General features: G+C 46.5%; 1 protein-coding gene across 1 annotated transcript in view; it reads left to right on the forward strand.

The window, feature by feature from the left end:
* usp48 (ubiquitin specific peptidase 48) overlaps positions 1 to 26,059 on the forward strand; it is a 195,163-nt gene that overhangs the window by 166,182 nt on the left and 2,922 nt on the right. The window contains exons 19-21 of the mRNA XM_070860713.1: positions 8,777 to 8,887; positions 19,521 to 19,654; positions 23,098 to 23,204. Coding sequence (XP_070716814.1) covers positions 8,777 to 8,887; positions 19,521 to 19,654; positions 23,098 to 23,204 — 352 coding nt within the window. The remainder of the gene's footprint in view (positions 1 to 8,776; positions 8,888 to 19,520; positions 19,655 to 23,097; positions 23,205 to 26,059) is intronic.

Here is a 26,059-nt window from a genome sequence, read left to right on the forward strand (position 1 = left end):
TACAGTTCTTCAGTTATTGGTCGGGTATAATTGAACTTTGGCCTTTCTTTGAAAATGGTTTTCTCATTCATCAACTCCACATACAAACAGCAAAATCCCCCTGGAATGCTGCCTCCCTATAAGAATTTAGTCACAAAGGGGAAATAAAAGCAAAACTTCATCCCGACCCTTGTTGCATATTGGGCCTTGTTCTAGGATTGCACTTTGATACTCTTTCTCCTGTTAGCAGCAACACCAAGAATAAGTTGTCCAAATCTTTGTGGTTAAATTATTTTAATTGCCATTGTTCCTTTGCAATCTTTTTAAAGTTTACAATCTGTTCAGAAGTCTGCAGCAAACACTGCCAAAGTTGATTTCAGAGTACATTTTATTCCAAGTATTTTTGGTCAATAAACTTTCCTCCAGTCTGTTTGTTTGCTTTGCTTAATGCTATCAGTCAGATTCTAGACGGACAAGTTCCCATATGCTCTCTCTGATGACAACTGGTCCTTGTATTTTCTCCCAACATTGTTTAATTTCCAGACGAGCAGTGTTAATTCTGGCTATCCAGTAAGTCCAATTATGGATTGCTTAAAGTGCCATTTAAAAATTCATACTGAGGAATCCAGCTCGGGAACCAAATGTTGCATGGAGTATTTCACAGAGCACTTCAATTTTGTATTTGGTTATCCAGCTCTTAACTAACTGTCTATAATACCTCTCGATCTTACAAAAACCTGGATCATGTTCTGACTGTCTCCCCTCTCAGGAAAACACATTCAGCACTGGGCATCTCTTCCCACCAAGAGCCTTTAATGCCCAGAATCATATGGTCACTCTTCCTGAACTCTGTCCAAAACTGATGTGTGCACCATTCAATAAGATCATGGCAGATCTTCCACCTCAATTCCACTTTCCTACGCTATCCCCATATCCGTTGACTTCCTTAGTATGCAAAAATCTAGCGATCTCTATCTTGAATATACTTAATAACTGAGCATCCACAGCCCTCTGGGTTAGAGAATTTTAAAGATTCATCACCCTTTGAGTGAAGAAATTTCTCTTCATCTCAGTCCTAAATGGCCAACCCCTTATTCTGAGACTGTGACCCCTGATTCTAGAAAGAGGGGCCAAATTTCCACACACATTCTGTTAAACTTGACTACTTCAACTCGTTCCTGGCTGGCCTCCCACATTCTACACGATGTCTGCACCTGGGCAGGACCGGAACCAATGTCCTAGGGGGAGTGTTTGCTAGTGCTGTTGGGGAGGAGTTAAACTAATATGGCACGGGGATGGGAACCTATGCAGGGAGACAGAGGGAAACAAAATGGAGACAAAAGCGAAAGACAGAAAGGAGATGAGTAAAAGTGGAGGGCAGAGAAACCCAAGGCAAAAAACAAAAATCGGCCACTGTACAGCAAAATTCTAAAGGGTCAAAGTGTAATAAAAAGGCAAGCCTGAAAGCTCGGTGCCTCAATGCGGAACCCAGGAGAGGGCTCTGAGCTAGTTAGAGTGGGTGAGAGCTCAGATGAACAGGACTCCAAGAAAGAATGCAAAAGGCAGCAGGCAACAGAGCAGAGTAGCACTGGGGTAAGTGTAAACCACAAGGTGATAGGAAGGGACAATATGTCTGAATATAAAGGGGTTGCAGGAGGGGTCAAAACTAAAAATCATGGTTTAAAAACTAGTATTAAAATACTCTACCTAAACGCACGCAGCATTCGAAATAAAGTAAATGAGTTGACGGCACAAATCATTACAAATGGGTATGATTTGGTGGCCATTACAGAAACGTGGTTGCAGGGGGGCCAAGACTGGGAATTAAACATACAGGGGTATCTGACGATTCGGAAAGATAGACAAGAAGGGAAAGGAGGTGGGATAGCTCTGTTAATAAAGGATGATATCAGGGCAGTTGTGAGAGACGATATTGGCTCTAATGAACAAAATGTTGAATCATTGTGGGTGGAGATTAGAGATAGTAAGGGGAAAAAGTCACTGGTTTATAGGCCCCCAAATAATAACTTCACGGTGGAGCAGGCAATAATCAAGGGAATAATGGAGGCATGTGAAAAAGGAACGGCAGTAATCATGGGGGATTTTAACCTACATATTAATTGGTCAAATCAAATCGCACGGGGTAGCCTTGAGGAGGAATTCATAGAATGCATATGGGATTGTTTCTTAGAACAGTATGTTACAGAACCTACAAGGGAGCACGCGATCTTAGAATCTGGTCCTGTGTAATGAGACAGGAATAATAAACAATCTCCTAGTAAAAGATCCTCTCGGAATGAGTGATCACAGTATGATTGAATTTGTAATACAGATTGAGGGTGAGGAAGTAGTGTCTCAAATGAGCGTGCTATGCTTAAACAAAGGGGACTACAATGGGATGAGGGCAGAGTTAGCTAAAGTCGACTGGGAACACAGACTAAACGGTGGCACATTTGAGGACTTTTAAGGAGCTCTTTCACAGTGCTCAACAAAAATATATTCCAGTGAAAAAGAAGGGCGGTAAGAGAAGGGATAACCAGCCGTGGATAACCAAGGAAATAAAGGAGAGTATCAAATTAAAAACCAATGCGTATAAGGTGGCCAAGGTTAGTGGGAAACTAGAAGATTGGGAAAATTTTAAAAGACAGCAAAGAATGACTAAGAAAGCAATAAAGAAAGGAAAGATAGAGTACGAAAGTAAACTTGCGCAAAACATAAAAACAGATAGTAAAAGCTTTTACCGATATATAAAACGGAAAAGAGTGACTAAAGTAAATATTGGTCCCTTTGAAGATGAGAAGGGGGATTTAATAATGGGAAATGTGGAAATGGCTGAGACCTTAAACAATTATTTTGCTTCCGTCTTCACAGTGGAAGACACAAAAACCATGCCAAAAATTGCTGATCACGGGAATGTGAGAAGGGAGGACCTTGAGATAATCACTATCACTAGGGGGGGTAGTGCTGGACAGGCTAATGGGACTCAAGGTAGACAAATCCCCTGGTCCTGATGAAATGCATCCCAGGGTGTTAAAAGAGATGGCGGAAGTTATAGCAGATGCATTCGTTATAATCTACCAAAATTCTCTGGACTCTGGGGAGGTGCCAGCGGATTGGAAAGCAGCTAATGTAACGCCTCTGTTTAAAAAAGGGGGCAGACAAAAGGCAGGTTAGTTTAACATCTGTAGTGGGGAAAATGCTTGAAGCTGTCATTAAGGAAGAAATAGCGGGACATCTAGATAGGAATAGTGCAATCAAGCAGACGCAACATGGATTCATGAAGGGGAAATCATGTTTAACTAATTTACTGGAATTCTTTGAGGATATAACGAGCATGGTGGATAGAGGTGTACCGATGGATGTGGTGTATTTAGATTTCCAAAAGGCATTCGATAAGGTGCCACACAAAAGGTTACTGCAGAAGATAAAGGTACGCGGAATCAGAGGAAATGTATTAGCATGGATAGAGAATTGGCTGGCTAACAGAAAGCAGAGTCGGGATAAATGGGTCCTTTTCGGGTTGGAAATCGGTGGTTAGTGGTGTGCCACAGGGATCGGTGCTGGGACCACAACTGTTTACAATATACATAGATGACCTGGAAGAGGGGACAGAGAGTAGTGTAAAAAAATTTGCAGATGACACAAAGATTAGTGGGAAAGCGGATTGTGTAGAGGACACAGAGAGGCTGCAAAGAGATTTAGATAGGTTAAGCGAATGGGCTAAGGTTTGGCAGATGGAATACAATGTCGGAAAATGTGAGGTCATCCACCTTGGAAAAAAAACAGTAAAAGGGAATATTATTTGAATGGGGAGAAATTACAACATGTTGCGGTGCAGAGGGACCTGGGGTTCCTTGTGCATGAATCCCAAAAAGTTAGTTTGCAGGTGCAGCAGGTAGTCAGGAAGGCGAATGGAATGTTGGCCTTCATTGCGAGAGGGATGGAGTACAAAAGCAGGGATGTCCTGCTGCAACTGTATAGGGTATTGGTGAGGTCGGAGTACTGCGTGCAGTTTTGGTCACCTTACTTAAGGAAGGATATACTAGCTTTGGAAGGGGTACAGAGACGATTCACGAGGCTGATTCCGGAGATGAGGGGGTTACCTTATGATGATAGATTGAGTAGACTGGGTCTTTACTCGTTGGAATTCAGAAGGATGAGGGGTGATCTTACAGAAACATTTAAAATAATGAAGGGATAGACAAGATAGAGGCAGAGAGGTTGTTTCCACTGATCGGGGAAACTAGAACTGGGGGAGCACAGCCTCAAAATACGGGGGAGCCAATTTAAAACTGAGTTGCGAAGGAATTTCTTCTCCCAGAGGGTTGTGAATCTGTGGAATTCTCTGCCCAAGGAAGCAGTTGAGGCTAGCTCATTGAATGTATTCAAATCACAGATAGATTTTTAACCAATCAGGGAATTAAGGGTTACGGAGAGCGGGCGGGTAAGTGGAGCTGAGTCCACAGCCAGATCAGCCATGATCTTGTTGAATGGCGGAACAGGCTCGAGGGGCTAGATGGCCTACTCCTGTTCCTAATTCTTATGTTCTTATGTAAACTTGAGGTCCTCCAAAACGCAGCAACCCGTGTCCTAACTCGCACCAAGTCACGATCACCCATCACTCCTGTGCTTACTGACTGACATTGGTTCCCGATTAAACACGTCTCGATTTCAAAATTCTCATCCTTGTTTACACATCAGTCCATGGCCTTGCCCCTCCCTATCTCTGTAATCTTTTTCAGCCTCACAACCCCACAAGATGTCTGCGCTCCACAAATTCTGCCCTCTTGAGCATCCCTCATTATAACTGCTCAACCATCGGTGGCCGTGCCTTCAGCTGCCTGGGCCCCAAGCTCTGGAAGTCCCTCCCTTAAACCTCTCCGCCTCTCTATCTCTCTTTCCTCCTTTAAGACGCTCCTTAAATCTACCTCTTTAACCAAGCTTTTGGTCATCTGCCTTAATTTCTTTTTTTGTGGCTCGGTGTTAAATTTATCTGTTTTGTCTTATAACACTGCTGTAAAGCGCCTTGGGACGTTTTACTGCGAAAGGCGCTATATAAATAAAAGTTATTATTATTATAACTCTGCTCAGAATCTGGTAGAACAGCTCGGAGCCCAGATATACCGGGTCCCTACCCAAGTTGGGAAATCTTTCTTGCCTTTGTATGGGGCAGAGCCTTTGCCTTCTTACAAAGCTAACCATGTCAGTGATGACAAAGCCGGGGGGGCTTCTTAAACTGGGAGTTGCTGTTCTCTCGTGGGGGGGGGGGGAAGAAGGTTGGCACTCAAGCTTCTGACAATGTAGCAGGTAGGTGCCCATACTGGTGTGGGCAGCTGCTGGCCCCATGCTAATGAGTTGTCTTCTCACTGATCCCACAAAGGGCACTGCTGTGCATAATCTTGGTGTAACTGCCAGAATTGCGGCCCAAGTGTGCCCCAAATTGCTCAGTGAACTAAATAAGGTCACGATGATCTACATGTAACCTTAAAATAAGTTGGGTCAACTTGTCCTCCAATGATGCATCTCAGTCTTTAATCAGATTTGTTGATGAAGCTTAATATTGATTGTTGACCCTTGCATCATTAACTCCTGCACCGTTAGCTCTGGAGATTTATCCTTGGCCCCCTTCTATTTCTCATCTACTTGCTGCCCCTTGGCAACATCATCTGGAAACTCATCAGGTTTCACGTGTGCTGATGACATTCAGCTCTGTCTCACCACCACCCCTCTTGACTCCTCCGTTGTCTGATTTGTCATGCTGTTTGGATGACACCCAATATTGGATGAGCAGAAATTTCCTCCAGCTAAATATTGGGAAGACTGAAGCCATTGTCTTTGGTCCCCGCCACAAATTCCATTCCCTGCTCACTGTTTCCATCCCTGCAAACCGTCTGAAGCTGAGCCAGACAGTTTGCAACCTTGATGTTGTGATTGACCACATATCCGTTCCATCACAAAGACTGCCTACTTCCACCTTCGCAACATCGCCCAATTCTGACCCTGTCTCAGCTCATCTGCTGCTGAAACCCTCATCCATGCCTTTATTACCTCTAGACTTGACTATTCTAAAGCTCTCCTGGCCGGCCTCCCATCTCCCACCCGACGTAAACTTGTGCTCATCCAAAACTCTGCTGCCGGTATCTTAATTCGCAGCAAGTCTCGTTCACCCATCACCCCTGTGTTTGCTGACCTACCATTTTCTCCCGGTCTGACAATGCCTCAATTTTAAAATCATCAACCTTGTTTTCAAATCCCTCCATTGCCTTGCCCCTCCCTACCTCTGTGACCTCCAGCCCTACAAGTCTTTGAGATCTCTGCACTCTCTCAATTCTTGCCTCTTGCGCATCCCTAAATTTAATCGCTCCATCATTGGCGACCATGCTTTCAGCTGCCTTGCCCTAAGCTCTGGAATTCCCTCTCTAAACCTCCCCGCCTCTCTACCCCTCTCTCTCCTCCTTTAAAATGCTCCTTAAAACCTACCTCTTTGACCAAGCTTTTGGTCATCTGTCCTGATAACTCCTTCTGTGGCACAGTGTCAAAAATGTTTTTATTGATGACGCTCTTGTTGTAAAAGTAATATTCATAAAATACTGGTGCATTTTCCCTACTTTGGATGTTAGACTGATTGACCTGCACTTCCAGGATTATGTCATTCCATCTTTGAACGCCAAGTATAACTTTTGCTATTTTCTAGTCTTACGTTACAACCTCCTATTCTTTATGAAGCTTATTAAAAATAAATTTCTTACTTCCTTGAAAATTTTTAGATGTCACGTGTCCTATTCTGCAAGCATGTATTTTATTGACCTTTACGTACATTATAAAGTTTCCTGTAACAAAATGAAGTAATCTGAAATTTGTTCTGTCTTTGTTATTGGACAGTGATGTGAATACATTGACTTCTTCCTGACCCTTTATTACACTTCTGCTGAGTTATCTAATCTTTAGAACCACCCCATCTTCTAATTCGACTGATGCACATTGTTCTATCATTGTTTAGATCAACCAAGGAAGATTTAAGCTCATTCATACTCCTAGAGGGGCAACATGCATACTCTCTTACTTCCAGGGTAGCTATACAGACTAATCTGTGTGCTCACACAAAGCATGTCCTTATCTTCACGGTGATAGTGTTCCTGTGCTCCAAACTGGATTCCAAATTAAATCCCAGACTATCATGACTCCATTTTATGTGGGGCTTTAATATGATTTATTTGTATGTGGAGTTATAATGAAAGGAATATTATTAAAATTACATACCATTGGTATATTGTGTCTCATTTTTGATGGTAGTTCACTTCCACATACAAGGCTTCCTCCTTATTTGCCTCTGTGTAACTCGGTACACTGGAAAGTTTCCTGTTTTTGTGTGTTCAATTCCTCACTACATCAATTAGGTCTCCTTGCTGCCGCTTCTTTTAAAAAGAACTATATTACAGTTCCAGAACATGCCCCTATATGCAGCAGGGGTGGAGAAGGACTGTGTGACCAGTAAGGCACCCAAACGTTAATGGGAAAGTGTTGCTGTGCTTTTACCTTCATTTGGATGATGGACATTTCATTTGTATGTGGAGGTTGAGCTACCTTCAAAGAATGAGGAAGACAATATTTATGGTAAGCAGTCTTGACACTTTGGATAAGTTCATATACATAGTTCATTAATATGTAAGTACACTTGCAACCAAAATCAGTTGGCCACTGTAAGGACTGGAGACAGAGTCCATTCACCGAGTGTTTTCACAGTCCTTTCACTGTTTGTTTTATGGTGGGACCATTCGTAAATAATTAGCCCAGTAAATCCATGAAAATGTACATTAAACACTTGCTGTAGTGCTGCAGTTACATGCTGCAAGTGGAATTATATAAGTGTGGTAGTTGATTATTCCAGTGTAGTATTGATTGGCCCAACATTTTTGCTCCTCCCCTTTTCCCACCTTCCATGAATGACCCAATATGTTATACAAAATGATGAATCAGGCGTTTTTTAAAAATTCTATCTAAAATTAATTGATGTATTACAAGAGTTGGATTGGAAACATACAATCTTAAGCACAAGCATTAAGCAAAGATGTGAACATTGAAATACAAATGCTGAAATGTTCATTCCCTCTCCCCCTCCCCCTCCCCCTCCCCACCAACACTGCAGAAGAATGGGGTGAAGAGGGGTTACAAGAGGAGTAGAAGGATAAACATCACACTTCAGTAATTCATAGGAACTGAGAAATAACATACAAATAAACAATTGTTCTGTGCACTGTTGGCTTTGTTTGCTTCGATCGAAGTCTACCCTGATCAATTAGTTATCATTTTTGAAGTGTGACGGCTTGGTTGTGGGGTAGGAAGGCCAACTCAAGGTCTAATAGAAATTCGTGATTGAATACCATCGAGAACCTTGGGAAACATTGAGGGAATGTTGATGGAGCTTGTACCAGAGGTATGTTGCTGTTGGTGAGAGCTGAGCAGTTATGGCTCAGCTAGACTGGCAAGTGGCTAGTGCAGCAACAGCCCTGGCATCAGTCGTGATGCTACATAGGTAGTATGGGGTGTCATCAATAACGCAATATCAATACACACAAAGCGCTGTTTTTGACAAGGAAGTTGCAGGACCCAAGGCAGAAGAAATCACTTTGGGATACATTCTGAACATTGGCCTTGATATAATGTCTCCAGTTTAATAATGTTCTAATTCAGAGGGGAAATGATCACCCTCAGAGTAAAAAGTTGTACTTCATTGTAGAATGTGTTACATTGCTATAAATCCCTCCCCTGTGCTTTCATTTGGTTCTGTTTGCTGAAGGAAGCCGACGAAATGCAGTCCTGTATCATCTGTGGGCAACAATGCACTTCTCTGTCCGCACGGAGGTCTCATGTTTACAGCAGAGTCGATGACCAAAGAGGATTCAAAACAGTGAGTCTTATTCCATCGTTTTCATAATTCGTGCCTGCAGAGGCTCAAACATATCATCCCTTTTTAGACAGCTCAGTAAGTTATGTTTCCAATATATTTAAGTATTATTTTCTTAATAAATATGTGTTTCATTGAAAAGTGATAAACGAAGACAATGAGTAGTTACCTCCTCACTTGTTCCGTCGCCACGTGCAAAAAAGATACTACTACCATCACATGGAGGAGAATCTCCAGCAGGCTGAAATACAAAGGGGAGGAAGTTACCCTTGAGTTGGTTAGAGCCCTGGTAAGAACTCATCTGGAGCACTGTGTTCAGTTCTGGGCAGCACACCTCAGGAAGGATATATTGGCTTTGAAGGGGGAGCAGCGCAGATTCACAGAATGATACCGGGACTTAGAGGGTTAAGTTATAAGCACAGGTTGCATTTCCTTGAGTTTAGAAGATTGAGGTGTTTAAAATGTTAAAAGGATTTGATAGGGTAGTTTTCCTCTGGTGCGGGAATCAAGAACAAGGGGACGTAATCTTAAAATTGGCTGGACCATTCAGGAGAAAAATCAGGAAGCATTTTTTCACACAGGGTATTGGAACGCAGTGCTCCAGATGAGTTCTTACCAGGGCTCTAACCAACTCAAGGGTAACTTCCTCCCCTTTGTATTTCAGCCTGCTGGAGATTCTCCTCCATGTGATGGCAGTAGTATCTTTTTTGCACGTGGCGACGGAACAAGTGAGGAGGTAACTACTCATTGTCTTCGTTTATCACTTTTCAATGAAACACATATTTATTAAGAAAATAATACTTAAATATATTGGAAACATAACTTACTTTCTCCAAAAGTCTATGGACACTGGGGATAAATGGACCGTTCAAAGCTGAGCTCGATAGATTTTTGTTAGCTCTGGATATCGAGGGATACGGAGCAAAGGCTGGTAACTGGAGTTAAGGTGCAGATCAGCCATGACCTAATTGAATGTTGGAACAGGCTCAAAGTTCCTCTGTTCCTAGCTACTCATCCACTCCAGGCTTTGTTCAGAGCTGTGCTGGAGTTCTTTTTTCCTCCTTGGCAGGAATCCTAGATGTTCATATTTTCCCTTCTGCTATAAATCAGTAATTTAATTATATGCAGGCCCAACAGTTGTTGTGCACCAGTCTTTTCTGAAAGATGTGTGTTTTAAGTTTTCACAATCAGCAACTTTGTCCTTGGCTAATATGTACCTTACCTCAGAATCGACCTACTCCCTTAGCTTGATAATTCAGTTCTAGATAACTTGTCTTCATTCGCTGATCAATGGCAAATCCCAGTTCCAAAGTTTCTTGTGAATGGCACATAACCCTCTGAGTTACTGATACCAAAGACACCTTCTTGCATTGCTCTGCATTATTACATCTTTTAGCTGATTCCAAGCAGCCATACAATTGGTCCCAAAGCCACAGGGTTAGGATGAGTTGCCACTCTCGATCACTATCCATTAATCTTTCGTGTATGTGAACGGTGGATAAGATGAGATCTGGCTTGACTGTGATGTCCATGTCAAATAGTCTTAAGAACATGCATTGTTGAGGCTTGTACATGAATAACAGTTACTATAATAAAGTATCAGAGAGACAACTAGTCCTTAAATTGTATCATAGCAGAGTTGAGACGCGAGTGTTGCATATTACAAGTCAGCACGAGATACTCTCTCGTGTTCAGCATCATCAGTCTTACCCCTAACCCCATGTCCTTTACAATCAGAAGTTTACCTTTCCTGTCCGGTATCTAGTCATATGATAACTTGACAAGAGGACCGTAACATTAAGACTCTTCATTATGTACAGGATGTGGTAATCTCGCACGTCCCTGTGTGCTTTTACTGTTTTCTTGGAAGACAGATTGATGAGGCCGCTAATGAAATGAGGCCAATTCTAAACCGAGACTGCTTTATTTTCCATGTAATACAGGAATAACATTTTCAGGTTCATTCAGTCCAATTCGTAATGCTCCTTTTAACATCAAAAATAACGGTCCTGAAATTTCATGCGGAGGCTTCTTTCAGACGAACCCCTCCGACCGGAGAATTTTTCCGAGAGTACCTGGTGGTGCGGGAGGAGCCTGCACTTCCAGTGGGGAGGCCTTCTCTTCTCGCAATGCGAAGTATGCTTCCGTCCTGGTTCCCAAGCAGAAGGTGCAGTCACAACCAATCAGGTAGTTTTCCACAGCTTTCTCATTAATAGCGAGTTCTCATTGCTATTAATGAGAAGGAAAAAAAAACACACTAAACACCATAATAAAAAATAAAAAAACACACCTCACATAATTAAAATTAATTGAAGTTAAAGTTAATAAATGTCTTTTTTTTTAATTCTGAATTTTTTTTAAAGAAGTTTTTTAAATTATGGTTTAAAATAAACTTACCGTAGTGGGCAGGGTTTTTAACAATAAAATGTGTTTTTTAAATTTTATTTTATTATGTTTTTGTGTGTTTTAAAACTCTTATGCCTATAACAGTAGACTATGCACCTGCTTTTATCAGGCACAAGAGTTTTCAGGACATCTGCTGTGCAAGATATGGGTAAATCCCGCAATCTTGCCATTGCAAATGTCCTCTGCTCCCGCGATGCGGATGATCTGTTGCGCTGGAGCCGGTTTTCAGCGCATGCGCCTTATGCGCCGAAAACCGGCTTTTGCGATGCCTTCCCTGGTCCATACACATTCAGTACAGACCCAGGGAGGCCAGGATTTCTGGACCAATAAATTGGGTAAACTTAGCCCCAAATACAAGTCAGTATTCACTGAACAGACTGGTTCGAACTTTGGGTAGAGATCTCTCTCCCTCTGTCTGTTTCCACTCCAAATCTCTGCTCACTATCTTCCAGCAAGGCAAAGCTCCCTTAGCTCTGTGTTGGGGATTGGCTTGTTACATAGAAACATAGAAAGTAGGTGCAGGAGCAGGCTATTTGGCCCATCGAGCCTGCACCACCATTCAATAAGATCATGGCTGATCATGCAACCTCAGTACCCCTTTCCTGCTTTCTCTCCATACCCCTTGATCCCTTTAGCCATAAGGGCCATATCTAACTCCCTCTTGAATATATCCAATGAACTGGCATCAACAACTCTCCGCGGTAGAGAATTCCACAGGTTAACAACTCTCTGAGTGAAGAAGTTTCTCCTCATCTCAGTCCTAAATGGCTTACCCCTTATCCTTAGACTGTGTCCCCTGGTTCTGGACTTCCCCAACATCGGGAACATTCTTCCTGCATCTAACCTGTCCAGTCCCGTCAGAATTTTATATGTTTCTATGACATCCCCTCTCATCCTTCTAAACTCCAGTGAATACAGGCCCAGTCGATCCAGTCCCTCCTCATATGTCAGTCCTGCCATCCCGGGAATCAGTCTGGTGAACCTTTGCTGCACTCCCTCAATAGCAAGAACGCCTTCCTCAGATAGGAGACCAAAACTGAACACAATATTCCAGGTGAGGCCTCACCAAGGCCCTGTACAACTGCAGTAAGACCTCCCTGCTCCTATACTCAAATCCCCTAGCTATGAAGGCCAACATGCCATTTGCCGCCTTCACCACCTGCTGTACCTGCATGCCAACTTTCAATGACTGATGTACCATGACATCCAGATCTCATTGCACCTCCCCTTTTCCTAATCTACCGCCATTCAGATAATATTTTGCCTTCGTATTTTTGCCACCAAAGTGGATAACCGCACATTTATTCACATTATACTGCATCTGCCATGCATTTGCCCACTCACCTAACCTGTCCAAGTCACCCTGCAGCCTCTTAGCATCCTCCTCACAGCTCACACCACCACCCAGCTTAGTGTCATCTGCAAACTTGGAGATATTACACTCCATTCCTTCATCTAAATCATTGATGTATATTGTAAATAGCTGGGGTCCCAGCACTGAGCCCTGTGGCACCCCACTAGTCACTGCCTGCCATTCTGAAAAGAACCCGTTTATCCCGACTCTCTGTTTCCTGTCTGCCAACCAGTTCTCTATCCACGTCAATACATTACTCCCAATACCATGTGCTTTAATTTTGAACACCAATCTCTTGTGTGGGGCCTTGTCAAAAGCTTTTTCAAAGTCCAAATACACCACAGCCACTGGATCTCCCTTGTCCACTCTACTAGTTACATCCTCAAAAAATTCTAGAAGATTTGTCAAGCATGATTTCCCTTTCATAAATCCATGCTGACTTGGACCAATCCTGTCACTGCTTTCCAAATGCACTGCTATTTCATCTTTAGTAATTGATTCCAACATTTTCCCCACTACTGATGTCAGGCTAACCGGTCTATAATACCACGTTTTCTCTTTCCTTTCTTAAAAAGTGCCGTTACATTAGCTATCCTCCAGTCCATAGGAACTGATCCAGAGTCGATAGACTGTTGGAAAATGATCACCAATGCATCCACTATTTCTAGGGCCACTTTCTTAAGTACTCTGGGATGCAGACTATCAATTTATCGGCCTTCAATCCCATCAATTTCCCGAACACAATTTCCTGACTAATAAGGACTTCCTTCAGTTCCTCCTTCTAACTAGACCCTCTGACTCCTAGTATTTCCGGAAGGTTATTTGTGTCTTCCTTCGTGAAGACAGAACCAAAGTATTTGTTCAATTGGTCTGCCATTTCTTTGTTCCCCATTATAAATTCACCTGAATCTGACTGCAAGGGACCTACGTTTGTCTTCACTAATCTTTTTCTCTTCACATATTTATGGAAGCTTTTGCAGTCAGTTTTTATGTTCCCAGCAAGCTTCCTCTCATACTCTATTTTCCACCTCCTAATTAAATCCTTTGTCCTCCTCTGCTGAATTCTAAATTTCTCCCAGTCCTCAGGTTTGCTGCTTTTTCTGGCCAATTTATATGCCTCTTCCTTGAATTTAACACTATCCTTAATTTCCCTTGTTAGCCACGGTTGAGCCACCTTCCCCGTTTTATTTTTACTCCAGACAGGGATGTACAATTATTGAAGTTCATCCGTGTGATCTTTAAATGTTGAGTTGGCAAATCAAAACTACGACTACCGTCCTGAGTAATGGATCCCCTGGCAACCACTTCCTTGGCTCAAATTAATAAGGCCATTCTATTACTATATGTGTGATTGTGACTAGAATCTAGTAACAACCCCCACTGTCTCAAGTTGATATGGAATGAGAGAAATGCAATTCTGCCAGCAACTTCAACTAGTTCTGGCTACAGGGTCAGTTATGTTTTACCAGTCTGCATGTATGTTATGTGGATTTAATCCATTGTGTGCTGCATTTAGCAATATCTTGATTATAAATTGTTTGAAACTCCTCGGTCCAAATAGTCAAAAATCTTGTGATAACGAGGGGGGGAAAGTGCTATCAAAAGAGGAAAAAGAACAAATTATTTTAGGTTTTTGGGCAGTAGTCTTCAACAGCCTCATGATTTCCTCGAAGGGAAAGTTGCTGTGTATATCATCCTACCCCCATCTACCTCCCCTAGCAACAAGAATCCTTCACCGGGCTTCTTGAGGCAGAAGCCTGCAACAATGATTAGTTCTTATTTGTACAATTCCACAGCAAATGGCAGCTTGTCACTCCACATCTGAGAGACTCCCATGGAGAAAGAATTTCTGTCTCAGTGACATTCCTCTATATCGCTGTATCCAGTCTCAGTCTGAGGTCTTGAGGTTTCTTTCTATTGTCACAGGCGGCAACAACAACAATTAGCATTTATATATCGCTTTTAATGTAGTAAAACGTCACAAGTAGGTGCAACCAGTTGTCTCCTACAGTTGGGAAGCTTCCTACACTGTTTACTAGTCTTGGCCAACATGCAAAGGGTTCTTCTCTACCTCAAGTATTTTACATGTTTTTGACCAGATTGTCTTTGCTTGACAGCTCAGGATAATGTCATTCAGAATTAGTGCGCACTAAGCTACTATAGAGATGTAGACCCTTGGAGACCCACACTTGTGTTTCTCTGCTATTTTAGGATTCATTCCTTTATTACATCTAGACTTGACTATTCCAACGCACCCCTGGCTGGGCTCCCGTCTTTCACCCTCCATAAACTTGAACTCATCCAAAACTCTGCTGACTGTATCCTAACTGGCACCAAAGTCCCATTCACCCGTCACCCCTGTGCTCGTTGACCTACATTGGCTCCCGGTTGAGCAATTGAAAGAATGAAAAACTTGGATTTATATAGCAACTTTCACGACTTCCAGAATTCTCAAAGAGCTTTACAGCCAATGAAGTACTTTTGGAGTGTAGTCACTGTTGTTGTGTAGGAAACACATGTGTGCGCACTAGGTCTGTGCAGCAGAGCTGGTCTCCAGTCGTCTTCGGTAATCCTTGCCACTGGACCAAGACCTAGCTCTGTCAAGCATGTGTGGTGGCTGGTGTTCAGTGGCCACCCCATATTAAAAAAATCCATGCACAGGCATCTTCCACCCTTGAGGACGTAGTTTGGGTCCTTCATTAAAACACCTGTGAACTCAACCTTTATTGGCCTGGAAGCAAGTCATCCTCGTTTCGAGGGACTGCCTATGATGATGATGTGGAAAACGTGGCAGTCAATTTTCGCACAAGCAAGCTCCCACAAACAGTAATGTGATAATGACCAGATAATCTTTTTTTTGTTAATTTTTAAATTCTTATCCTTGTTTTCAGGTCACTCCATGTCTTTGCCCCTCCCTATTTCTGTAACCTCCTCCAGCTATACATTATAAATAGAGAACATAAGAACATGGAAGAGTAGTAGGTCATCTAGCCCCTCGAGCCTGCTCTGCCATTCAACAAGATCATGGCTGATCTGGCCGTGGACTCAGCTCCACTTACCCGCCCGCTCCCCGTAACCCTTAATTCCCTTATTGGGTAAAAATCTATCTCTCTGTGACTTGAATACATTCAATGAGTTAGCCTCAACTGCTTCCTTGGGCAGAGAATTCCACAGATTCACAACCCTCTGGGAGAAGAAATTCCTTCTCAACTCCGTTTTAAATTGGCTCCCCCGTATTTTGAGGCTGTGCCCCCTAGTTCTAGTCTCCCCTACCAGTGGAATCAACCTCTCTGCCTCTATCTTGTCTATCCCTTTCATTATTTTAAATGTTTCTATAAGATCACCCCTCATCCTTCTGAACTCCCAACGAGTAAAGACCCAGTCTACTCAATCTATCATCATAAGGTAACCCCCTCATCTCCGGAATCAGCCTAGTGAATCGTCTCTGTACCCCCTCCAGAGCCAGTATATCCTTCCTTAAGTAAGGTGACCAAAACTGCACGCAGTACTCCAGGTGCAGCCTCACCAATACCCTATACAGTTGCAGCTTTTGTATTCCATCCCTCTCGCAATGAAGGCCAACATTCCATTCGCCTTCCTGATTACCTGCTGCACCTGCAAACTAACTTTTTGGGATTCATGCACAAGGACCCCCAGGTCCCTCTGCACCTCAGCATGTTGTAATTTCTCCCCATTCAAATAATATTCCCTTTTACTGTTTTTTTTTTCCCCAAGGTGGATGACCTCACACTTTCCGACATTGTATTCCATCTGCCAAACCTTAGCCCATTCGCTTAACCTATCCAAATCTCTTTGCAGCCTCTCTGTGTCCTCTACACAACCCGCTTTCCCACTAATCTTTGTGTCATCAGCAAATTTTGTTACACTACACTCTGTCCCCTCTTCCAGGTCATCTATGTATATGGTAAGCAGTTGTGGTCCCAGCACCGATCCCTGTGCCACACCACTAACCACCGATTTCCAACCCGAAAAGGACCCATTTATCCCGACTCTGCTTTCTGTTTGCCAGCCAATTCTCTATCCATGCTAATACATTTCCTCTGACTCCGCGTACCTTTATCTTCTGCAGTAACCTTTTGTGTGGCACCTTATCGAATGCCTTTTGGAAATCTAAATACACCACATCCATTGGTACACCTCTATCCACCATGCTCGTTATATCCTCAAAGAATTGCAGTAAATTAGTTAAACATGATTTCCCCTTCATGAATCCATGCTGCGTCTGCTTGATTGCACTATTCCTATCTAGATGTCCTGCTATTTCTTCTTTAATGATAGTTTCAAGCATTTTCCCCACTACAGATATTAAACTAACCGGCCTATAGTTACCTGCCTTTTATCTGCCCCCTTTTTTAAACAGAGGCGTTACATTAGCTGCTTTCCAATCCGCTGGTACCTCCCCAGAGTCCAGAGAATTTTGGTAGATTATAACGAATGCATCTGCTATAACTTCCGTCATCTTTTAATAACCTGGATGCATTTCATCAGGACCAGGGGACTTGTCTACCTTGAGTCCCATTAGCCTGTCCAGCACTACCCCCCTAGTGATCGTGATTGTCTCAAGGTCCTCCCTTCCCACATTCCTGTGACCAGCAATTTTTGGCATGGTTTTTGTGTCTTCCACTGTGAAGACCGAAGCAAAATAATTGTTTAAGGTCTCAGCCATTTCCACATTTCCCATTATTAAATCCCCCTTCTCATCTTCTAAGGGACCAACATTTACTTTAGTCACACTTTTCCGTTTTATATATCTGTAAAAGCTTTTACTATCTGTTTTTATGTTTTGCGCAAGTTTACCTTCGTAATCTATCTTTCCTTTCTTTATTGCTTTTTTAGTCATTCTTTGCTGTTGTTTAAAATTTTCCCAATCTTCTAGTTTCCCACTAACCTTGGCCACCTTATACGCATTGGTTTTTATTTGATACTCTCCTTTATTTCCTTGGTTATCCACGGCTGGTTATCCCTTCTCTTACCGCCCTTCTTTTTCACTGGAATATATTTTTGTTGCGCACTATGAAAGAGCTCCTTTAAAAGTCCTCCACTGTTCCTCAATTGTGCCACCGTTTAGTCTGTGTTTCCAGTCTACTTTAGCCAACTCTGCCCTCATCCCACTGTAGTCCCCTTTGTTTAAGCATAGTATGCTCGTTTAGCATAGTACGAGGTATAGAATACAAAAGCCAGGAAGTTATGCTAAACCTATATAAAACACTAGTCGGTCCCAGCTGGAGTACTGTGTCCAGTTCTGAACACCACACTTTAGGAAGGACGTGAAGGCTTTGGAGATGGTACAGAAGAGATTTACTCGAATGGTTCCAGGGATGAAGGATTACAGTTGCGTGGATAGACTAGAGAAGCTGGAATTGTTGTACTTGGAGGAGCGATGGTTAAGAGGAGATTTGATAGAAGTGTTTAAAATCAATGAAGGATTTAGATAGAGTGAATAAAGAGAAATTGGTTCCAATGGCTGAAGGGTCGATAACCAGCGGGCATTGATTGAAGGTGATTCGCAAAAGAACCCGAGGCGACATGAGGAAAAACTTTTATACGCAGCGAGTGGTTAGGATTTGGAATGCACGGGTGGTGATAGGGCGGTGGATACAGATTCAGTAGTAGCCCTCAAAAGGGAATTGGGTGAATACTTCAAGGAGAAAAAATTGCAGAGATATGGGGAAAGAGCGGGGGAGTGGGACTAACTGGATTACTCTTCAAAAGAGCCAGCGCAGACTCGATGGGCCGAATCGCCTCCCTCTCTGCTGCACTATTCTATAACCCTCCAATATCTGCACTCCTCCAATTCCGGCCTTTTGCGCATCCCCAATTTTAATCACTCCACCATTGGCGGCCTTGCCTTCAGCTACCTGGGTCCTAAGCTCTGGAATTCCCTCCCTAAACATCGTTGCCTTTCTACTTCTCTGTCCTCCTTTAAGATGCTCCTTAAAACCTACCTCCATCTTTCCAAATATCTCCTTATGTGGCTCGTGTCAAATTTTGTTTGATCCCACTCCTGTGAAGTGTCTCGGGATGTTTTACTGCGTTAAAAGTGCTATATAAATAAAAGTTGTTATACTTGTTGTATGTGGAGATTAAACTAATGATGGATGTTACTTCCTGTAGTTGGCTTTCCTCTCAGCCTGTGTAAAGTTCAGTCTACACGTGCAACGTTATATCTGTGTATCCATTGTTCTCTTTCTGACTGACATGTCTCAGAGCTGCATTTTGTTCATCATTTGAGGTTAGCAGTTTTTGATACCAATTTAATAATCAACATGTTTAAGTGCTGTTGCCAAGAACTGGAAGCCTGCCTCAGATAGAGGTTCTGATGCCATGGACCTGCAGCGCATATTATTAAAGGGGTAGTGAACCTGGACACTTTCACCAGGCACTGATGGTAGCTCTTATTTGCATGTGGCAGATGAACCTCTTTCAAAGAATGAGAAGTGTTTTTCTTGGAGCAAGCAATCCATTACTTTGCCTGCTCTGTTACTTTAGTGATGTATAAAGGGCATCAATTTCTTTTGGGAGGAGATATCTACGGCTATTCATAATTTGTGGGGAAAAGTGACTTAAAAATATTCACAAAGAATAAGATTGGGGAAGACTAAACAAATAGATCTGAACAATTCAAATTACTTCTATCAGGATAAAGAGGAATTGGCACCTTCATGTGACTAGCAGTTTTATGTAGTGTTGGGTACTTTGGCTGAAAAATCTCCAGTAAGCTTTGAGCTATTTTTGGGGTGGCACGCTGAGGCATCATTATCCCTGCACTCTTCTTAGATTTTGAGTATTTGTAGTTTTGTTATTTTAGATAAACATTCTTTCAAAATTCAATAACCTGTATCTTCCTTTGCACAGTGTAGCTCTTATATGGCCAAATGAATGGGAAATCATCCACAAATTATTTGTTGTTGATAACACAATTAAAGTTATTCGACTGATGAACACTGGAGATTCTGGCACTGTACAATTGGAATATAGCACCAGTCCTGGTAAGATTTTCCTGCATGAGTATTAGTCTTTTTAGTTTGATTAATTTACGTTAATTGTAGAAACATTGGGCCCAAGTTTCGGGACGCGCCTAAAGCGGCGCAGCCAGGACCTGGACACCCGTTTTTCACGCCAGAAAGTGCGCCTAAAAAAAACTTACCTATTCTCCGGCTCCCTGCAGGTCCTCTGGAGCTGGGCACGGTGCAGCACAAGCTATGGGGGGGGCGGAGCCAGATCCCTGCGCTGAAAACAGTGCTGGGACCTCTGCACATGCGCGCTACAGTGGGCGCGCATGTGCAGTAGCTCCAGGCGCCCAAAACTGTGGGAGGGGCCTGAAGCACACAGCCCCTAGCCCTGGCCGAATGGCCTCACTGGGGCTGCGTGAATAAGGCTTCTCCCACCCGACCGGAACCCCGCTCTCCTTCCCCCTCCCCCCCCCCCCCCCCCGGACTTCCGCGACTCGACCTCTGCTCCCCCCACCCCTGGCGACCCTCCCCACCCCACCCCCGGCGACCCGACCTCCGCTCTCCCTCTACACCACCCCCCCCCCCCGGACCTCCGCGACGCGCCCCCCCCCCCCCCCCCCCCGAGACCCGACGCCACCTACCTGTACATCCAGCCCGAAGTCTTGGGCCGGCCGTTCAGCCTCCTTCTCTCCCTCCCCCCCTTCTCTCTCTCCTTCCCTCCCCCCTTCTCTCTCCTTCCCTCCCTCCCTCCTCTCTCCTTCCCTCCCTCCCTCCTCTCTCTTTCCCTCCCTCTCTCCTTCCCTCCCTCCCTCCCTCCTCTCTCCTTCCCTCCCTCCCTCCTCTCTCCTTCCCTCCCTCCCTCCTCTCTCCTTCCCTCCCTCCCTCCTCTCTCCTTCCCTCCCTCCCTCCTCTCTCCTTCCCTCCCTCCCTCCTCCCCTCCCTCCCTCCTCCCCTCCCTCCCTCCTCCCCTCCCTCCTTCCTTCCCTCCTTCCCTCCCTCTCTCCTTCCCTCCCTCTCTCCTTCCCTCCCTCTCTCCTTCCTTCCCTCCCTCTCTCCTCTCTCCTTCCTTCCCTCCCTCCCTCCTCTCTCCTTCCCTCCCTCCCTCCCTCCTCTCTCCTTCCCTCCCTCCCTCCTCTTTCCTTCCCTCCCTCCCTCCTCTCTCCTTCCCTCCCTCCCTCCTCTCTCCTTCCCTCCCTCCCTCCTCTCTCCTTCCCTCCCTCCCTCCTTCCCTCCCTCCCTCCTCCCCTCCCTCCCTCCTCCCCTCCCTCCCTCCTCCCCTCCCTCCCTCCTCCCCTCCCTCCTTCCTTCCCTCCTTCCCTCCCTCTCTCCTTCCCTCCCTCTCTCCTTCCCTCCCTCTCTCCTTCCTTCCCTCCCTCTCTCCTCTCTCCTTCCTTCCCTCCCTCCCTCCTCTCTCCTTCCCTCCCTCCCTCCCTCCTCTCTCCTTCCCTCCCTCCCTCCCTCCTCTCTCCTTCCCTCCCTCCCTCCCTCCTCTCTCCTTCCCTCCTCCCCCACCACCCTTCTCCCCCACCCCTCGCTGTCAGAGACAGACACACACACACACAGTCAGAGAGTGAGAGACACAGACACAGACAGACAGAGAGATAGAGACACACTGGGGGGGCCGTCCCAGCACGTTGTTGGAGGACTCCCGGTACTGCAGTCAGTAAGTAAAAAGTGTTTTATTTATTGATTTTTTTTTTAAATTTTTTTTATTCATTTTTTTTGATTGATTTATTGGTTGATTTATTGATGTATTTATCATTTATTATTGATGATGGCTCTTTAAACACTTCAGTTTTACAAATAATGTTTGTAAACTTCCCTTTAAACCCCCCCCCTTCCCTACGCCTAATTTGTAACTTACGCCTGATTTTTTAAAGTGTAGACAAGGTTTTTTCGAACGTACAAAAATCTTCACTTACTCCATTCTAAGTTAGTTTGGAGTAAGTTTTCACTGCCTAAACTTTGAAAACAGGCGTAAGTGGCCAAAAAAATTCTGTTCCAAAGTGAAACTGTTCTAACTGACTAGAACTGGAGCAAACTAAATGCCGAGAATTCAAATTTCTAAGATACTCCATTCTAAACCAGTTGCTCCAAAAAAAACAGGAGCAACTCAGGCCGCAACTTGGCCCCATTAACATTTGAACTTCAGAAGTCTGACGCTTCCTCGAGTCCCTACTTATGTAAAGAATTTTCAAATGCTAGTTGCAAATAGGCTGTTAATCTAATCATATCCCTCATTATCATAATTGCACTTATTGTAACCATATTGTTTTTACTCCTGTTTAAAACCGGTGATGCAAGTGAAATTTTGCTCATGTTCCAACATGCGCTGCAGCATACAGCAGGGTGTCTACACATCAAATGAAATGGGTGGTATGCTGTCTCTTGTAATGTTTGTACAAATCCCAAAAAAAGCATTTCTCTCACACAGGTGCAATCTCAATTAGTCACAACCTGTTAACTATATGGAAGTTGGAACTGACTAATCTGCAAGGAGAAAAACATACTCCTTGCACTATGCATATTTTCATAGTGAAGTCCCACGTGCTAGATGCACATAAAAAAAGTCAAGTTGGTGAGAGCTTTTGCTTTTCAGTTTTAACAAAGCTGAAAACTAATTTATCTTTGATTACGTGCCTGCCACGTGGAATTTTGCTGCCACTATTGAACAAGCTACTGAACCGCTGTTGTAAATTATCTTGTGTTGCCACAATATTTTAAACAACTAATTTTTGTTTCTTGCCTTCTATTACAAGATTTTAAAACGATACCAAGCGGAGTCAAATAGTGGCATACTACCGAACGCTAATTTGTCAAACGCTAATGAATGTGAAAGCAATCAAGAAATAAGTCAACCAAGTCTTGCAAATAATGGCATTAGAATTTGGCCATGCAGAGCCCGTTTTGCGGGTGCTAACTGGCCTAGTAAAGCCCCAATATGGAGGGCAGGAAGTGCGCATACATTTCTGGTCAGACGTGCGCTGCCCGCCAGATTGGGAAAGGACAAAAAAAAATCATTGTGCGGTGCCCAAGCTTGAAACAGGCGCAAAGCTCTTTGAAAATGCGAATAAGGAGCCTAACGCTTGTTTGAGGTTTCCACTGCAAGATGGGTTTTCCCTGAGGCATCCGGTGCCAGCACCGCATACACTAAAGCCAGACCTTGGGATTGCCTGTTACTAACGAGGTAAGTTGAAATGTGTTTACCTGAATGTGGAACTGAGAGCAGCAGGAGCCGTGATCTCCCTACGGGCTACATTTTGTTTTGGTTTCTAAGGATGCGTAACCACTGGAAAAAGCTGTAAATTGAGGATGGGTGTGGATGAATGGTCAGAACAACCAAAGGGAGAGGACTGGAAAAGGCCATTGGAGACCCTGAAGCTTCAGACCTCCCCTGCTCTTCATATCACTGAAAGCCCAAATGTATTTTTTTTTTAAATGAGAAGTCACAAGCTTTTCCTTTGCTTTTTAACATATAGATCTTTGTGAAGAGTGTCGGGAGGGCTTGCTCTGTCAACAACAGCGAGATTTAAGAGAGTATACACAAGCCACTATCTATATCCGCAAAGTGGTGGAGAGTATAAAGGTAACAATTTTTTATAAATTGTATTCCTGAGAGGCTGATTTGTAATTTCATTAGTGGAGCTTAACTAAAAGCAGCTTTGTCAAGATTATATCCTGTATAAAATTTCCATTCATCATTCTAGCTAATTCTACACTACCCAAAATGTAAAAAGTTGATAATTTAAAATAAAATATAATTTCCAGCTGCTTTACCCTTGTATAGCATATTGTTAAATTACAATATCTTTGTAAATTGCATTGTGCGCTCGTGTGTGTGTGTGTATTTATTGCTGTTAAGGTGGTCTAACCGTGGCTAACAAGAGAAGTTAAAGATCATGTTGGATCAAAGGAAGTTGCTTCTAATGTTGCTTAAAAGAGTAGTAAGCTTGAGAATTTTAGAATTCAGTAAAGGTTGACCAAGAAATTGATAAGAGAAAATAGTATATGAGAGTAAACGAGCAAGAGACATAAAACAAGATTGTAAAAGCTTCTATAGGTGTGTAAAAAAAAAAGAGATCAGCAAAAGTAAATGTGGGTCCTTGCAGGAAGAGACAGGAGAAATCATAATAGGAAATAAAGAAATGGCAGACATTAAACAAATATTTTGTATCTGTATTCACTGTAGAAGATACAAAAAACATTCCGGAATAATGGGAAACCAAGGGTCTGGTAGAATGAAGAACTTAAAGAAATTAGTATGAGTAAAAAAAATAGTACTGGAGCAATTAATGGAACTAAAAGCCGACAAATCCCCTGGATCTGATGGCCGACATCCTAGGGTTTTAAAAAGGTGGCTAAAGGGATAGTGGATGCATTGGTTTTGCTCTTCCGGAATTTCCTAGATTTCAGAATGGTCTCCGCAGATTGGAAGGTCGCAGACAAAACCCCGCGATTCAAAGGAGGGAGAGAGAAGACAGGGAACTATAGGCGCTCTCTCTCCCCAACGCTGCCTCGCGCGCGCTCTCTCTCCCCATCGCTCCCTCGCGCGCGCGTTCTCTCTCTCCCCGACGCTCCCTCCCTCCCGCGCTCCCCGACACTCCCTCCCTCCCGCGCGCGCGCGCGCTCTCCCTGACGCTCCCTCCCTCCCGCTCTCCCCAACGCTCCCTCCCTCCCGCGCTCCCCGACGCTCCCTCCCTCCCACGCGCGTGTGCGCGCTCTCCCCAACGCTCCCTCGCGCGCGCGCTCTCCCCGGCGCTCCCTCGCGAGCGCGCTCTCTCCCCCCCGGCGCTCCCTCGCGCGCGCTCTCTCCCCCCGGCGCTCCCTCGCGCGCGCGCGCTCTCTCCCCCCGGCGCTCCCTCGCGCGCGCGCGCTCTCTCCCCCCGGCGCTCCCTCGCGCGCGCGCGCTCTCTCCCCCCGGCGCTCCCTCGCGCGCGCGCGCTCTCTCCCCCCGGCGCTCCCTCGCGCGCGCGCGCTCTCTCCCCCCGGCGCTCCCTCGCGCGCGCGCGCGCTCTCTCCCCCCGGCGCTCCCTCGCGCGCGCGCGCTCTCTCCCCCCGGCGCTCCCTCGCGCGCGCGCGCTCTCTCCCCCCGGCGCTCCCTCGCGCGCGCGCGCTCTCTCCCCCCGGCGCTCCCTCGCGCGCGCGCGCGCTCTCTCCCCCCGGCGCTCCCTCGCGCGCGCGCGCGCTCTCTCCCCCCGGCGCTCCCTCGCGCGCGCGCGCTCTCTCCCCCCGGCGCTCCCTCGCGCGCGCGCGCTCTCTCCCCCCGGCGCTCCCTCGCGCGCGCGCGCGCTCTCTCCCCCCGGCGCTCCCTCGCGCGCGCGCGCTCTCTCCCCCCGGCGCTCCCTCGCGCGCGCGCGCTCTCTCCCCCCGGCGCTCCCTCGCGCGCGCGCGCTCTCTCCCCCCGGCGCTCCCTCGCGCGCGCGCGCTCTCTCCCCCCGGCGCTCCCTCGCGCGCGCGCGCGCGCTCTCTCCCCCCGGCGCTCCCTCGCGCGCGCGCTCTCTCCCCCCGGCGCTCACCTCGCGCGCGCGCGCCGCGCGCGCTCTCTCCCCCCGGCGCTCCCTCGCGCGCGCGCGCTCTCTCCCCCCGGCGCTCCCTCGCGCGCGCGCGCTCTCTCCCCCCGGCGCTCCCTCGCGCGCGCGCGCTCTCTCCCCCCGGCGCTCCCTCGCGCGCGCGCGCTCTCTCCCCCCGGCGCTCCCTCGCGCGCGCGCGCTCTCTCCCCCCGGCCCTCGCGCGCGCGCGCTCTCTCCCCCCCGGCCCTCGCGCGCGCGCGCTCTCTCCCCCCGGCCCTCGCGCGCGCGCGCTCTCTCCCCCCCGGCGCTCGCGCGCGCGCGCTCTCTCCCCCCCGGCCCTCGCGCGCGCGCGCTCTCTCCCCCCCGGCGCTCGCGCGCGCTCTCTCCCCCCCGGCGCTCGCGCGCGCTCTCTCCCCCCGGCGCTCGCGCGCGCTCTCTCCCCCCCGGCGCTCGCGCGCGCTCTCTCCCCCCCGGCGCTCGCGCGCGCTCTCTCCCCCCGGCGCTCGCGCGCGCTCTCTCCCCCCCGGCGCTCGCGCGCGCTCTCTCCCCCCCGGCGCTCGCGCGCGCTCTCTCCCCCCCGGCGCTCGCGCGCGCTCTCTCCCCCCCGGCGCTCGCGCGCGCTCTCTCCCCCCCGGCGCTCGCGCGCGCTCTCTCCCCCCCGGCGCTCGCGCGCGCTCTCTCCCCCCCGGCGCTCGCGCGCGCTCTCTCCCCCCCGGCGCTCGCGCGCGCTCTCTCCCCCCCGGCGCTCGCGCGCGCTCTCTCCCCCCCGGCGCTCGCGCGCGCTCTCTCCCCCCCGGCGCTCGCGCGCGCTCTCTCCCCCCCGGCGCTCGCGCGCGCTCTCTCCCCCCGGCGCTCGCGCGCGCTCTCTCCCCCCCGGCGCTCGCGCGCGCTCTCTCCCCCCCGGCGCTCGCGCCCGCGCTCTCTCCCCCCC

The sequence above is a fragment of the Pristiophorus japonicus genome, chromosome 18 (assembly GCF_044704955.1).
Source record: "Pristiophorus japonicus isolate sPriJap1 chromosome 18, sPriJap1.hap1, whole genome shotgun sequence".
In the NCBI taxonomy this organism is placed as follows: Eukaryota; Metazoa; Chordata; class Chondrichthyes; family Pristiophoridae; genus Pristiophorus; species Pristiophorus japonicus.